At 45.4% G+C, this 17,448-nt stretch overlaps 1 protein-coding gene across 4 annotated transcripts in view; it reads left to right on the top strand.

The window, feature by feature from the left end:
* The window catches only part of SEZ6L2 (seizure related 6 homolog like 2), a 174,366-nt gene extending 159,462 nt beyond the window's left edge, over positions 1 to 14,904 (top strand). For all 4 annotated transcript variants that reach the window (XM_063935260.1, XM_063935258.1, XM_063935257.1 and 1 more), the window contains 6 exons: positions 2,280 to 2,471; positions 7,311 to 7,502; positions 7,654 to 7,692; positions 7,981 to 8,098; positions 13,154 to 13,256; positions 13,657 to 14,904. In XM_063935260.1, coding sequence (XP_063791330.1) covers positions 2,280 to 2,471; positions 7,311 to 7,502; positions 7,654 to 7,692; positions 7,981 to 8,098; positions 13,154 to 13,256; positions 13,657 to 13,686 — 674 coding nt within the window. In that variant the 3' untranslated portion in view covers positions 13,687 to 14,904. The remainder of the gene's footprint in view (positions 1 to 2,279; positions 2,472 to 7,310; positions 7,503 to 7,653; positions 7,693 to 7,980; positions 8,099 to 13,153; positions 13,257 to 13,656) is intronic.
* Positions 14,905 to 17,448: the final 2,544 nt, after the last annotated feature.

Here is a 17,448-nt window from a genome sequence, read left to right as displayed (position 1 = left end):
ATTTATTTATGCAAACAAATACATTTTCTGTGAGTTTTTATTTAACCCATGCTCTATTAAGGAAACTTTCATAAAACATCTGAAAATCAGTAACAAATAGTCTGATACTGTCACATTTTGTATATACTGTACAACTGACTATATGTATTCAGGCGGGTGGTATTCATGTGACCGCCGGTCAGCTGACCGACAGTCACATGACCTCCTCCACCAGCCCGACGGCTCACTGTCCCGATGGTCGGCATGCCGACCAACAGGGACTATTTCCACTCGTGGGTGTCCACGACACCCATAGAGTGGGAATAGAACCCGTGGCGACCGCAGGTCGTCACCGAGCCCGAAGCATGGCGAGCGCAGCGAGCCCGCAAGGGGCTTGCTGCACTCGCCCCTCCCCGCCGGGATCCCATTCAGGCGACTCAGCCTCTGTTGCTGCATACAAGTGACTCAGGGGGTAATTCAGATCTGATCATAGCAGCAAATTTGTTAGCTAATGGGCAAAACCATGTGCACTGCAGGGGGGGGGGGGGCAGATATAACATGTGCAGAGAGAGTTGGATTTGGGCGGGTTATATTGTTTCTGTAAATACTGTCTGCTTTATTTTTTAAACTGCAATTTAGATTTCAGTTTGAAGACACCTCACCCAAATCTAACTCTCTCTGCACATGTTATATCTGCCCCCCCCCTGCAGTGCACATGGTTTTGCCTGTTAGCTATCAAATTTGCTGCTGCAAGCAGATCTGAATTAGGCCCTCAGTCCTTGTTACTACATACAGGTGACTCAGCCTCTGTTGCTGCATTCAGGTGACAGCCTCTGTTGCTGCATACAGGTGTCTCAGCCTTTTTGCTGCATATAGGTGACTCGACCTTTGTGCTGCATTCAGGTGACTCAGCCTCTGTACTGCATTCAAGTGACTCAGCCTCTGTGCTGCATATAGGTGACTCAGCCTCTGTGCTGCTTTTAGGTGACTCAGACCTTGTTATGGTAGCTCAGCCTCTGTTGCTGCATACAGGTGACTCAGCCTCTGTTGCTGCATACAGGTGACTCAGCCTCTGTTACTGCATTCAGGTGACTCAGCCTCTGTGCTGCATTCAGGTGACTCTGCCATTGTGCTGCATATAGGTGACTCAGCCTTTGTGCTGCATACAGGTAACTCAGCCTTTGTTGCTGCATATAGGTGACTCAGCCTCTGTTGCTGCATACAGGTGACTCAGCCTTTGTGCTCCATTCAGGTGACTCAGCCTTTGTTGCTGCATACAGGGGGCTCAGACCTTGTTACTGCATACATGTGACTCAGCCTGTTTCTGCATGCAGGTGACTCAGTCTCTGTTACTTCATAAGGCATCTCAGCCTTTGTTACTGCACACAGGTAACTCAGCCTCCGTTGCTGCATACAGGTGACTCAGACCTTGTTACTACATACATTTGACTCAGCCTCTGTTGATGCATTCAGGTGCATCAGTCTTTGTTACTGCATACAGGTGACTCAGCCTGTGTTGCTGCATAAAGGTGACTCAGACCTTGTTGCTACAGGTGACTTAGCCTTTGTTGCTGCATACAGGTGATTTAGCCTTGTTGCTACATATAGTCGACTCAGCCTTTGTTACTGCATACAGGTGACTCAGCCTTTGTTACTGCATACAGGTGACTCAGCCTTTGTTACTGCATACAGGTGATTTACCCTTGTTGCTACATATAGCCGACTCAGCCTTTGTTGCTGCATACATGTGACTCAGCCTCTGTTGCTGCATACATGTGACTCAGCCTCTGTTGCTGCATACATGTGACTCAGCCTCTGTTGCTGCATACATGTGACTCAGCCTCTGTTGCTGCATACAGGTGATTTAGACCTTGTTGCTACATACAGTCGACTCAGCCTTTATTACTGCATACAGGTGACTCAGCCTTTGTTACTACATACAGGTGACTCAGCCTCTGTTACTGCATACAAGTGACTCAGCCTTTATTACTGCATACAGGTGACTCAGCCTCTGTTGTTGCATACAAGTGACTCAGCCTCTGTTGCTGCATACAGGTGACTCAGCCTTTGTAGCTGTATACTGATGAGTACATAAACGTATACCCCTACTGTAAGCATGGATATAAATCCTGTTCTTCGTGTATGCTATGTTATTATCCTCCAGTGACTATCCATATCACCTGACTGCGGTGACCCAAGACACTGTCTCACTCATTATCACCATAAGACCTTTCCGAACAGTACAGTACACCTCCATGGACAGATATGTAATCAGTGTAAATGTTTCTGCCCCTCTCTAGTCCTGAACTGCGCAGACCCCGGAGAGATCGCAAATGGAGTGCGCAGGGCATTTGACCAACGTTTTCCCATCGGCTCCCATGTTCACTATTCATGTAATGAAGGTTACACGCTGGAAGGGAGCGAAATTCTGACTTGTTACAACAGAGACACTGGAACCCCCAAGTGGAGCGACCGTATCCCCAAATGTGTCTGTGAGTAATTTGTCCATTATACTATATAAATAATTATGTATCCCAAAAAGTAAATTGTATGGATATTTGAAGTCACCCAGAGTTACGTGGCCATATCAAGTTAGAAGGTTGTAGGCCATGTGTATTATATAGGCCATGAATCTCTCGAGTGACTTCCAAAATCCAATAGCCTTATAATCTGCAAAAAGGACTTGTGTTATCCAGGCAAAAGTCTGGTCCAAATGTATAACTAATACACACAGTGATTTATGCATAAAATCACGGGATCCGGTCTGAAGATCGACAGTGTCTAGGTCGACAATGTTTAGGTCGACCACTATAGGTCGACAGTCACTAGGTCGACATGGATGGAAGGTCGACAGGGTTTCTACTATTTCTAGGTCGACATGTGCTAGGTCGACAGGTCTAAAGGTCGACATGAGTTTTTCACATTTTTTTGGGGGGGGATTTTTTCATACTTAACGATCCATGTGGACTACTATTGGAACGGTAAAGTGTGCCGAGCGAAGCGGTAGCGGAGCGAAGGCACCATACCCGAAGCATGGCGAGCGAAGCGAGCCATGCGAGGGGACGCGGTGCACTAATTTGGGGTCCCGGTCACTTTACGAAGAAAACAACACAAAAAAAAATAAAAATCCTCATGTCGACCTTTAGACCTGTCGACCTAGCACATGTCGACCTAGAAACCCTGTCGACCTTCCATCCATGTCGACCTAGTGACTGTCGACCTATAGTGGTCGACCTAAACATTGTCGACCTAGACACTGTCGATAAAACGAACCACACCCAAAATCACACGGTCGGTAATGTCCCTATTCATGTGTCAATGGATCTATCTATAAAATTATATTTGTGTAATCAGCAATTTCTGATCTCAAAATTCAGTTGATTCTACCCGTGTGTCCCGGGACTTACCTCATGTCTGCCAGAGCATCGTGCAAGGCCAAAAACCTGTTGTGCCCACATATAGTATATCAGGAGAGACGGAAAATTAGACTTATAATAGCGTTATGATGAATATGGTTGGCTTCAGAAAAAAACTGAAGAAGATAAACAACAAAGCTGTGCAGCATACTGTAGGAACAACGGTATTTACAAGAGAGGACCAAATTCAGGGACTAACACACAATCTCAATAATGATAATATCCCACTGATAAGTGCTTATTTAAGTGAGGAAGTAGTCTGTGACCGATTAAAAAATTTAAAGATTAATAAGTCACCGGGTCTTTATGGAAAATTCACCTAAGGGTTCTAATGGAGCTTCACTCTGAACTTGCAAGACCGCTATTTTTGATCTTTAAAGATTCAGTTATATCAGGTATGGTTACCAAAGACTGGCGTATAGCGGAAGTAGTGCCTATATTCAAAAAGGGAAGTAAAGCTGAACCGGGTAATTATAGACCAGTTAGTCCTACATCTATAGTGGGTAAAGTATTGGAAGGTATTCTAAGGGATAGTATTCAGAAGTTCCTTGAAGCCAATAAGGTCATTGAAAGGAATCAATATGGATTTGTGAAGGACAGATCCTGTCAAACCAGCTTACTTGGCTTTTATGAAACAGTAGGTGCGAACCTTGATCAGGGTAAGGAGGTGGATGTAATCTTTTTAAACTTTGCCAAAACTTTCGACACAGCACCACACATGCGACTTATCTATAAGCTACAAGAAATAGGGCTAGGAAGCACATTATGCACTTGGGTCAAAAATTGGTTAGATAATAGAGAGCAGCGCGTTGTGGTTAATGGATCATTTTCAAATTGGACTGAAGTGCTAAGTGGTGTGCCACAAGGATCTGTATTCTGTACTAGGACCACTATTGTTCAACATTTTCATTAACGACCTAACAGCAGGTCTAGAGAGCATGGTGTCAATTTTTGCAGATGATACCAAATTGTGTAAGGTTATAAATACGGAGGAGGATGCTGAGTCTCTTCAGAATGACTTAGTTAAACTAGAAGCATGGGTAGCCAAATGGAGACTGAGCTTCAGTACAAACAAGGGTAAGGTAATGCACTGTGGTAGCAAGAACAAAAATAACACCTACATACTAAATTCGGTAACATTATGGGATTCTGTACTGGAAAAAGACTTAGGTGTTCTCATAGATAGCAAACTAAGCAGCAGTACCCAAAGTAGGATTGCAGCAAAGAAGGCCAATAAGATATTAGCATGTATAAAACGGGGAATTAATGCAGGGGACGAGAGTGTTATACTCCCGTCATACAAATCACTAGTGAGGCCACATCTAGAATACTGTGTACAATTTTGGGCACCGTACTACAAAAAGGATATCCTGGAGCTAGAAAAGGTTCAGAGGCGGGTGACCAAACTAATTAAGGGCATGGAGACGCTGAAATACGAGGAAAGGCTTGCAAGGCTAGGCATGTTTACACTGGAAAAGAGGAGACTAAGAGGGCACATGATCAACATCTACAAATATATAAGGGGACAATACACAGAGCTTGCGTGGGACCTGTTTTTGGTAATATCAGCACAGAGGACACGTGGACACTCGCTTATGTTAGAGGAAAGGAGATTCCGCACAATGCGGCGTAAAGGTTTTTTCACAGTAAGGACAATACGTGTTTGGAATTCGCTTCCTGAGGGAGTTGTAATGGCGGATTCAGTCAACACCTTTAAGAATGGGTTAGATAAATTCCTAATGGATAAGGATATCCAGGGTTATGGTGCATAGTCACGCACTATAGTTACTATAAAAACAGGAATAAAACGCAATGACTGACATCATCAGCATCAGACAAAATTTAGACCAAAATAAGGAGACCACAAAAAGGTTGAACTCGATGGACAATTTGTCTTTTTTCAACCTTAGATACTATGTTACTAATTCAAGAACATGGGTACCAGTACCTTAGTTCCTCTCTAACCATCACGCAGGGTATCTGCAGCAATGGAGTCATTAAATATGCTCCTCATGTCACCATGCTCAGGGTATCTCCAGCAGTGGAGTAATTAGATGAGTTCCTCTCTAAACCATCATCAGGGTATTTCCAGCAGGGAAGTCATTAAATGTGTTCCACACTCCCACCATCATGCTCTTGTCATCATGCTCAGGGTATCTCCAGCAGTGGAGTCATTAGATGAGTTCCTCTCTCCACCATGATCATGGTATTTCGAGCAGAGGAGTCAATAAATGTGTTCCTCACTCCCACCATGATCATGGTATTTCCAGCTGGGGAGTCATTAAATGTGTTCCTCACTCCCACCATGATCAGGGTATCTCCAGCAGGGGGTCATTGGATGAGTTCCTCACTCCCACCATGATCAGGGTATCTCCAGCAATGGAGTTATTACAAGAGTTCCTCATGTCACCATGAGCAGGGTATCTCCTTCAATGGTGTTATTAGATGAGTTCCTCACTCCACCATGATCGGGGTATCTCCAGCAATCTAGTCATTAGATGAGTTCCTCACTCTACCATGATCAGGGTATCTATAGCATTGAGGCCATTAGATGAGTTCCTCACTCCACCATGATCGTGGTATCTCCAGCAATGGAGTTATTACAAGAGTTCCTCATGTCGCTATCTCCAGCAATGGTGTTATTAGATGAGTTCCTCACTCCACCATGATCAGGGTATCTCCAGCAATGGAGTCACTAGATGAGTTCCTCACTGTACCATGATCATGGTATTTCCAGCATTGGGGTTATTAGATGAGTTCCTCACTCCACCATGATCACTGTATCTCCAGCATTGGAGTCAGTAGATGAGTTCGTCACTGCATCATGAGGCATTATACCAGTTTGTCAATGCATCATTGGAGGCATTATACCAGTTCTTCACTCCACCATGATCAGGGTATCTCCAGCAGTGGAGTCATTTGATGAGTTCCTCACTCTACCATGATCAGCATATCTCCAGCATTGGAGTGATTAGATGAGTTACTCACTCCACCATGATCAGGGTATCTCCAGCAGTGGAGTAATTAGATGAGTTCCTCACTCCACCATGATCAGTGTAATCTCCAGCATAGGAGTCAGTAGATGAGTTCCTCACACTACCATTATCAGGGTATTTACAGCATTGGGGTCATTAGATGAGTTCCTCACTCCACCATGCCATGATCAGAGTACCTCCAGCATTGGAGTCAGTAGATGAGTTTGTCACTCCACCATGATCAGGGTATCTCCAGCTTTGGAATGATTAGATGAGTTCCTCACGCTGCCATGGAATAATGTATCTCCAGCACTGAGCCACTGGCTGAATTTATCATTACATCATTACCCCATGATTAGTTTATCTCCAGCATTGGAGTCCTTAAGTGGTTTCTTTCTTAGTTCCACCATGGGACAATGTTTCTCTAGCTTTGGAGTCATTAGATGACTTCCTCACACCATCTTGGGACTGCGTGGCTCCAGCATATAGAGTAACTAGATGAGCTACTCATTCCACCAGGTTATGTAAAGGGGTCTTAATAAAGGGACAAATAATTGATTGTAGTTTATTTACAATTGTTAGTAATATTTAATGGTCATGATTTAGTATACTTTTCTGTATTAGAAATATTTCTATAGTGATTTCATAACAGAAATATACAATACCAATATTAACCAGGGACCATTGTCTAGTCACACACTCATTCCAGAAGCTTGTTGCAATTCACACAATTAACACAGGGTGTCGCTGTCACTTGTGTACTGTATACAACTGGTTGTGGATGCTATATAAACCTAATCATAAATATCAGCACACATGTATATAGATAAATGGTATATTTAGTTTACACGCACAGACCAGTCGCTGATCCCCACCATAGTTCCACTATCACCTTGAACCTTTGTCAGTGTCTTGTGATTAATTGTAACCCACTTTCCAGTGAAGTACGAGCCCTGTCTGAACCCCGGGGTCCCGGAGAACGGCTACCAGACCCTCTATAAGCATCACTACCAGGCTGGGGAAGCGCTGAGGTTCTTCTGTTATGAGGGATTTGAGCTGATTGGTGAAGTCACCATTATCTGTGTTCCTGGACACCCATCTCAATGGACCAACCAACCGCCCCTCTGTAAAAGTGAGTGTAACCACTGCGCCATAAGGTGACACAAGGTCCCTCCGAGACACCATTGATGTATAGGACTGTCCCGGGGCCTCCCTAGATCTATATGATATGAATGTAACCAAATATATATCACACTGAGGTTCCTTCTTTTCCATGTTCTCAGTTGCATACGAGGAGCTCTTGGACGACAGGAAGTTAGAAGGTCTGAATTAATGGATGTTTGTGACATCACTGTCCCCACAAAAATGTCACCTCAAAATGCCATTACCATTACGGCTGCCTGTACCATCCCCCTATTTGTTCTTGCAATGACTTTACACGCTACTGTGCTTCCTGACATGTGAACCAACCAATGCAATTCACTTCCTGACCATTACCCATCATCACCTTCATGTCTCCAAGGTTTGTGGCCTTCGTGACCCCTTGTCTTGTCATCCAGAACAGGACCGAGTGCTCCCTGAAGTGATAGCTTGTCTTTATTCTTTTCCAGTTGCTCAGACGACGGACCCCTCCCATCAAATGGAGGGCGGGAACATAGCGCTAGCCATCTTCCTGCCAATCATCCTGGTCATCCTGCTGATTGGTGGAATTTACATCTACTACACAAAGTGAGTGGATCCGTGGCCGAGTGGATCGGTCAGGAGTTACCTACCTATAAACTCTGGGCCGCAGCGAGCAACCCAGACTATTCTGTAAAATTGCGTAGTGATAAGAGTTAACCTGGCCAAAGCCATGGAAAATGAGGACCGCTGTAATTATTTATAGTGTGACTGGCGCTTACTGACTGTTGAAGTTTACAGACGGTTGATGCGGCCATTTTGGCAGTGACTGGTTCCTAAGGAATGTCTACACCGCACACTCATGCAGCGTCTTAGTGATGTCATTCATTTCTAGTGAATGGATTGGCTGCATAAAAGCAAAGCCCACAAAATGGCTGCCTCCATTGTGCGTAGGTGACAGGCACACAGATAGTACATAGGCACCCTGGTTGCTGTTCAGTATATATACGGGGGCAGTGGCGTCACAAAGATGGTGCGGCTTGCACCCGAGTGTCACCGGCGAGGGGTGACACCAAAGTGCCGGCTCCTGCTCACTGACAGTAGCCGGATGCTGCACTGTAACGTTACAGTGCAGCAACCCGGCTCCTGTCACTGTGTAGAAGCCGGCACTGCAGCAGGAGCACTCCCCGGGGGCAGCCCGCTCCTCCCGGACCTCCGGCATGATGAAAACTGGGGTTGGAAAGGCTAGCCACGCCCCTGCCTTGTGAAGTCACGCCCCCAGAGCTGGCCCAAACCAATATGATGCCCTAGGCAAGATTTTGGCTGGTGCCTCCTAGCACCACCGCTAGTTCCGCCTCTGACCCTGCACCCCTTTCCCTTTCCCAGCACCATCACCCCCCACCCATAGCAGTCCTTTTTTTTTTTTTTTTTTCTACCCCCTGTAATTTAAATAAGAACAGTGTGCACATTCAGTGCACAGCCCAAAAAGGTATGTGTTTTTGCTGGCAAGGGGCATGGCCACACAATAGTACCCCCAATTCAAATTATACCACACAGTAGTGCAACTTTAATCACAATTTATCATACGATAGTGTCTCCTATTCACATTACATCACACAGTAGTACCACTATACCTTATATACGTTACTCCTCACAGTAGTGCCCCTCATTCACATAATATCATACTGAATTGCTCCTTATTCACATTACACCACACCATATTGCTCTTTATTCTCATTACACCCCACAGCAGTGCCCTTTCTATACGTTACGCCACACAGTAGAGCACCTTATACACATAATGCCACATATAGATAATGCATTTATACACATAATACCACACAGTAATGCCCCTTACACATATGACACACATTATTAATGTCCTTATAAACATAATGCACCTTACACATTATGCCAACCCTTATTAATGCCCTTATACACATAATTTCCCTTACACATATGACACACATTGTTAATGCCCTTATACACATAATGACAGACATAATTTCCCTTACACATATGCCGCACATTATTAGTGCCCTTGTACACGTAATGACACACATAGTGCCCCTTACACATATGTAACACATTATTAATGTCCTTATACACACAATGACACATATAGTTCCTGGCGTGAGTCAACTGGCAGCTCTGCTAACGTCGGGTGCCTATTTTTTATGAAAATGCATCTTATTTGCATTGCTATGTCGCTAGGATGCACAAGCAGCTTCTGCTGATTAAAATGATATGTGGCATGCCTATATACTGTGTGCGACTGTGTCTGTATCTGCATACAAAATGCTACACACAGAATATAGGCATGCCGCATATCATTTTAATCAGCACAAGCTGGTTGTGCCCCTAGGCATACCAGATGCCCTAGGCAATTGCCTAGTTTGCCTATGTCTGGGGCCGGCTCTGCACGCCCCCATCGCGTGAAGCCATGTCCCACCCCACTAAGCCACCCCCCCTTTTTTTGTCCGCCGCACCTGGTGTCAAGGGGCTTAGTGACACCACTGGTAGGGGGGTAATTCAGATGTGGTTTGGAGTAGTGTTGCAGTAACCATTATGCGAATGGGTCCTGCAGCGACGGATGCAGGACGGCATGAGACTGTCAGTCACTGACAGTCTGATGCCGTTTGGAATCTGGGAAGGGGCGGCAACGACCCCTGTTTCTCCAAACAGAGGCGTGTCGCTGCAGGGGAGGGAAGTGGCCAGGGATCTCTGTCGGAGGATGGAGACTTCCGGGCCTTTAGGTGGTAGCTGTGGTAGTCGACTTAAGCGACCTCATGGGTCAGGCAGCCGACCAATGGTGTGGGAGATAACCCAGTAATGCACTCGGACCAGTAATGCAGGAAGAGGCGTGACGCCCCATGCTGCATTACCATATTAGTGCTATCGCTGCTGCTTCAATGTAAGTGTGACGCCCCCTGCTGCATTACCATATTAGTGCTATCGCTGCTGCTTCAATGTAAGTGTGACGCCCCCTGCTGCATTTCATATTAGTGCTATCGCTGCTGCTTCTATGTAAGCGTGACGCCCCCTGCTGCATTACCATATTAGTGCTATCGCTGCTGCTTCTATGTAAGTGTGACGCCCCCTGCTGCATTACCATATTAGTGCTATCGCTGCTGCTTCTATGTAAGCGTGACGCCCCCTGCTGCATTACCATATTAGTGCTATCACTGCAGCTTCAATGTAAGTGTGACGCCCCCTGCTACATTACCATATTAGTGCTATTGCTGCTGCTTCTATGTAAGCGTGACGCCCCCTGCTGCATTACCATATTAGTGCTATCGCTGCTGCTTCTATGTAAGCGTGACGCCCCCTGCTGCATTACCATATTAGTGCTATCGCTGCTGCTTCTATGTAAGCGTGACGCCCCCTGCTGCATTACCATATTAGTGCTATCGCTGCTGCTTCTATGTACGTGTGACGCCCCCTGCTGCATTACCATATTAGTGCTATCGCTGATGCTTCTATGCAAGCGTGACGCCCCCTGCTGCATTACCATATTAGTGCTATCGCTGCTGCTTCTATGTAAGTGTGACGCCCCCTGCTACATTACCATATTAGTGCTATCGCTGCTGCTTCTATGTAAGCGTGGTGCCCCCTGCTGCATTACCATATTAGTGCTATCGCTGCTGCTTCTATGTAAGCGTGACGCCTCCTGCTGCATTACCATATAAGTGCTATCACTGCTGCTTCTATGTAAGTGTGACGCCCCCTGCTGCTTTACCATATTAGTGCTATCACTGCTGCTTCTCTGTAAGCGTGACGCCTCCTGCTGCATTACCATATTAGTGCTATCGCTGCTGCTTCTCTGTAAGCGTGACGCCCCCTGCTGCATTACCATATTAGTGTTATCGCTGCTGCTTCTATGTAAGCATGACGCCCCCTGCTGCATTACCATATTAGTGCTATCGCTGCTGCTTCAATGTAAGCGTGACGCCCCTGCTGCATTACCATATTAGTGCTATTGCTGCTGCTTCTGTGTAAGCGTGACGCCTCCTGCTGCATTACCATATTAGTGCTATCGTTGCTGCTTCTATGTAAGCGTGACGCCCCCTGCTGCATTACCATATTAGTGCTATCGCTGCTGCTTCTATGTTAGCGTGACGCCCCCTGCTGCATTACCATATACGTGCTATCACTGCTGCTTCTATGCAAGTGTGACGCCCCTGCTGCATTACCATATTAGTGCTATCGCTGCTGCTTCTATGTAAGCATGACGCCCCCTGCTGCATTACCATATTAGTGCTATCGCTGCTGCTTCTATGTAAACGTGACGCCCCCTGCTGCATTACCATATTAGTGTTACACTGCTGCTTCTATGTAAGCGTGACGCCCCCTGTTGCATTACCATATTAGTGTTATCGCTGCTGCTTCTATGTAAGCGTGACACCCCCTGCTGCATTACCATATTAGTGTTATTGCTGCTGCTTCTATGTAAGTGTGACACCCCCTGCTGCATTACCATATTAGTGCTATCGCTGCTGCTTCTATGTAAGCGTGACGCCGCCTGCTGCTTTACCATATTAGTGCTATCACTGCTGCTTCTATAAGCGTGACACCCCCTGCTGCATTACCATATAAGTGCTATCACTGCTGCTTCTATGTAAGTGTGACGCCCCTGCTGCATTACCATATTAGTGCTATCACTGCCGCCTCTTTGTAAGCGTGACTCCCCCTGCTGCATTACCATATTAGTGCTATCGCTGCTTCTTCTATGTAAGTGTGACGCCCCCTGCTGCATTACCATATTAGTGCTATCGCTGCTGCTTCTGTGTAAGCGTGACGCCCCCTGCTGTATTACCATATTAGTGTTATCGCTGCTGCTTCTATGTAAGCGTGACGCCCCCTGCTGCATTACCATATTAGTGCTATCGCTGCTGCTTCTATGTAAGCGTGATGCCCCCTGCTGCATTACCATATAAGTGCTATCACTGCTGCTTCTATGTAAGTGTGACGCCCCTTGCTGCATTACCATATTAGTGCTATCGCTGCTGCTTCTATGTGTGTCACCCCCTTCTGTATTACCATATAAGTGCTATCACTGCCGCCTCTTTGTAAGCCTGACGCCCCCTGCTGCATTACCATATTAGCGCTATCACTGCTGCTTCTATGTAAGCGTGACGCCCCCTGCTGCATTACCATATTAGTGCTATCGCTGCTGCTTCTATGTAAGTGTGACGCCCCCTGCTGCATTACCATATTAGTGCTATCGCTGCTGCTTCTGTGTAAGTGTGACGCCCCTGCTGCTTTACCATATTAGCGCCATCGCTGCTGCTTCTGTGTAACGGCATCTTCCCTTGAGCGCTGCATTAAATGTCAGTTACATTAGGTGTCATAGACGCTTGAGATGTGGAAATGAACGAGCGTTTTCCCCTGCGGGCAGTGGGCTAAGGGTAGTGCAAGTATGTGGAGCAGCCAATGTCTGAAAAGCTGCAGCACAAACGTTCTCGACCGCAACAGTAAATTCCGGTTGGTATGGGGTCATCGGAACTAGCCTATTCCATTACCATGCCATGACTAGTATAATAAGACAGTGGCACAAATGATGTATGCTCTATTTGCACTTACTAATAAACCATCTCGGACTGTTACATGGAGATGTGAAATAGCGCGCGCCTACTCCTGACTCTCCTGTAATTCCATCCTTAGGTTTCAAGGGAAATCGCTGTTCGGATTCTCTTTCCCAGCCTCACATTCTTACAGTCCCATCACTGTGGAGTCCGATTTCAACAACCCATTATACGAGGCAGGGGTGAGTGTGGTGATATATCGTTTATCATGCTGTGGGTGTGTAAAGGGTACATCCGGGGCTGAGCTGGCTGGAAGTCAGGGTAGTGGCGGCAGTTTCACACCATCAGACAGAAACCATCCATGGTGAGCCATTGATGGTTTGTATTGTGCACATGAGCAGTCGTATATGCAAAACACTTTTGTATTCACCATCGGGCTTAGCCCCCGCATGTTAGTGGAATGAGTTTTAGTTGTGCGATTTTTCTCACAACTGCAACTCATGCTGAATTATTCCTTATGTACTAAGCCTTGGAGAGAGATAAAGTACCATCCAACGATTGTGTAGCAGTACAGTGTGGGTGTGATAGATGTGAGGCTTTGCTCTGTATACTATGCACTGATTGCCTCTCCCTCTCTTTCAGGATACCCGGGAGTATGAGGTGTCGATTTGAAGATGGGTTGAATTTATGGGTACAAACACGGGGCGGGTGGGGTCATACGTGAGAGATATCAGATTATACACAGATTGAGGGTCTTAATTTACAGATTGCAATCACAAGCTGCACAGTCCCTCACCCTGCGATCGTCTGTCATGTGATCACCCACAGAGTTCTAAACACTTGGGGGGCTTTGAACTTTATCCCGTGTCTTCTTAAAGGAGGAGGCGCTGCCATCTTGGAGAGAACCGTGATTGTGGCAGGCTCATTAAAATAGCACAGTAATTTACTATGACCAACGTACTATGGTAGGAAGTGAGTTTAGGGAGGGAAATGATAGACAAGTCATTGTTTTCTTATTTCAGTAGGAACACATTTCCTGTATAGTGGTGCGGGTCTCTTGGGGAAAATCAGTCCAATAAGAGCCATGCTTGTTACTGTTAGTCACCCCCCATCTCCAGATCTCTGCCTTCCTTCACTGCAAAACCCAGGATTGTATGTATAAGCTATTGTGGTTGTAAAATAGATAGTGCTTTTTAATTTCACCAGGACAGCAATTACTATTGATATTTGAAGCACACCTCCATCCCTTAGGAGATGTGTTTGTTTTAAATCCCCATTTTTAATATTTACCTACATTAAAGGTTAAAGGGGAAGGGGGGTGTTCAGGGATTTATTTGACCTGTATGTATAGGTAAAAAACATAGTTCAGTCTTGGTCTCCAAGGAAATGGCCACCCTTGTCCAGCACCAGAGACACTTATGAATAGTGTCAGGTGACTAGTCTGTTTAAAACTCTGTGCCTTCACCCTGCAAACATCCATCAGTCATCGTGTGACCTCTCACCCTTGTAAATGTCATTTGTGCCAAAGTAATACTGCAATGTCTGTGCTCTAGCGGGAGCTTCCCATGACTCCATTAAATCCTCCAGCACCGGGGCCCGGGCCCCACATCCACACACAGTATTGCTCTTTACACCGCTCTCCTACCAGAAAGGATCGAAATGATCGCTCAGCTGTACATCACACTCTCCCCGTCTGTCTCCATTTCTTTTTTTTTCTCCCACAAATTAATTTCAGGAGACTCAAACATGGCCGCCACAGGGCACCGATGAGTGTCTGATTCGGGCACACCTTTAAATCTCTCATACCGTCCGTCTGTTTGTGTCACCTCCAGCTCCGCTTGTCAAACTGGCTTTATTTTCAGGCAATAAAGAGCGAGATTTGTAAAATAACGTGTCTTGTCTTGAGTGCATATCCCCATCTTAATCCCTTGGAGTGCAGCCCTTGCTATGATAAAGTGGGGGCAGCAACTGTCTGTCTGGAACAAGATGGTTTATTTACTAAGCCTTGGACGGAGTTAAATTACCAGCCAACCAGCTCCTAACGGTCATGTCACAGGCTGGGTTTGAAAAATGACAGGAGCTGATTGGCTGGTACTTTATCTCCAGTGAAACAAGGAAGAGAATGGGGTTGTACTGGTAAGGTGCACCAAGAAAATATGTTTAAAATGTAACTTTTATTATCAAATTAAGAGGCCGCACATCGGTCAGCGTAGCGAAATATATGGTTAACATTGAATATAGAATCCAAGGAAATTGTGCTCAAAGATAGAGAAGTGATAAGAATTAAAATTCTCCACTCCGAGGATCGCAAGAACTACCAATATCGGGTAAGTATAACATATACTCAAATGTCAGATTAATCTATTGTGTGTACCGGGTAAGTAAGGCATGTACTCAAATGTCAGATTAATCTATTGGCCCTCATTCCGAGTTGTTCGCTCGGTAAATTTCATCGCATCGCAGCGATTTTCCGCTTAGTGCGCAATGTCCGCACTGCGACTGCGCCAAGTAAATTTGCTATGAAGTTAGGTATTTTACTCACGGCTTTTTCTTCGTTCAGGCGATCGGAGTGTGATTGACAGGAAGTGGGTGTTTCTGGGCAGAAACAGGCCGTTTTATGGGCGTGTGTGAAAAAATGCTACCGTTTCTGGGAAAAACGCGGGAGTGGCTGGAGAAACGGAGGAGTGTCTGGGCGAACGCTGGGTGTGTTTGTGACGTCAAACCAGGAACGACAAGCACTGAACTGATCGCACTGGCAGAGTAAGTCTCGAGCTACTCAGAAACTGCACAGAGATGTCTTATCGCAATATTGCGAATCTTTCGTTCGCAATTTAACTATGCTAAGATTCACTCCCAGTAGGAGGCGGCTTAGCGTGTGCAAAGCTGCTGAAAGCAGCTTGCGAGCGAACAACTCGGAATGAGGGCCATTGTGTTTACCGGGGTAAGTAAGGCATGTACTCAAATGTCAGATTGATATATTATATATACCAAGTTATATGCCCACAGCTTCCAGTAACCTATACAGCGTAAGTATTCACCCTAACATGTGCTTTCACCATTCACCGTGTGTGTGTCAAATAATAAACAACTTGTCGGCACTGATTTTTGTGCCCGCAGGTTGCTGCTGACTATTAAATAAATAAATTAAGTTGCTGCTGCTGCTGCTATTAAATAAATAGAAACAGCTTGTTTCCAGTATGTATCACTACATTCATCAATGGAATTGGCACTATATTAAAGGCCATTCCTGCCTGTGTCCATCAATCCCATGAAAATATGCGAGTACATTGAGTCGACACAACCTTTATGTGTCCCGTGTTGATAATATGGGCACTCACTGTTAGGATCTCCCGTTAATACATGAATTGTATAGTATAAGGTAGACAAATCGGGGTTAACACGTTCATTAATATGGACGTAATAGTCACTGATCCGTGATTTGCCCCTAGGCTGCTGATGAAATTTAAACGAAGATTAAGTGTGCCCGATGTTCAGAATGTATTGCAATCACAAAATGCAGGCAAAACCAATAGATACTCTGTGATTTGCTAGTGTGCAGGGACAATTTCTATCCTAAATTCCCAAAAAATAGCTGATAGTGGGAGTGAGTATACACGCCAGCTTATCATATGGCTGGTTAAATCCACTGATTGCACACAGTGTCCTTAGTACCGATGGCACCATGTACCAGTTAGCTGCACGGACGACCACACTGCAACGGTATTACAGTTAATGGGCATTGATCTACATGCCGGGTATTCCCGTGTTGACCTTATAATGGTGTGGTAGCCCCTAATAAACACTGAGTACCTAAGTGTTAACAATAGCCCTGATTGCTTGAACTATCAGGGGTGATTGCGCTGCAGTGACATATGATTGATCTATGTTGGATTAATTAGAGAGTGACCCCGTGTTTGCTGCACAATAATGTATCCACCCTTTATAGATATGAAATAAATGGATGTTATCAAGGGTACTATAGGCTGTAAATTGCAAGAGTACCTATACTGCATCGGCAAACTAATTAAACAGCATTTGTCCGATTAACGGGCATTCCCGTATTTGCCATACAGTGATATGTCAATCCCTAATGAGCACACAATAAGTCGATGATACTGAAAGCACTTTTAGCTATAACTTATGAGGGTGAATCCACTGCAGCGGCATGTGATTAATCAGCATTTGTCCGATTAACGGGTATTCCCGTATTTGCCGTGCAGTAATCCAACCCCCCGGGTACACCACAAATAGCTATTCAGATAGTTAATGAAAAAGCATCGGGGTGGAAAGAAATGCAGATACGCGCATTTCGCAGGTAGCTTTTTCGAGGCTTAACCCGAGTGCCACTCTTGACAGGCTATTTATTGATACGAATGGGCCAATCCCATGTGATTCAGTAGTCACATGACCACCTTATCCAATCACAGTCCGCAA

Source organism: Pseudophryne corroboree, chromosome 7 (genome assembly GCF_028390025.1).
Source record: "Pseudophryne corroboree isolate aPseCor3 chromosome 7, aPseCor3.hap2, whole genome shotgun sequence".
Taxonomy (NCBI): Eukaryota; Metazoa; Chordata; class Amphibia; order Anura; family Myobatrachidae; genus Pseudophryne; species Pseudophryne corroboree.
Note: the sequence above shows the minus strand (reverse complement) of the source record. Positions and strands in the feature narration are given on the sequence as shown.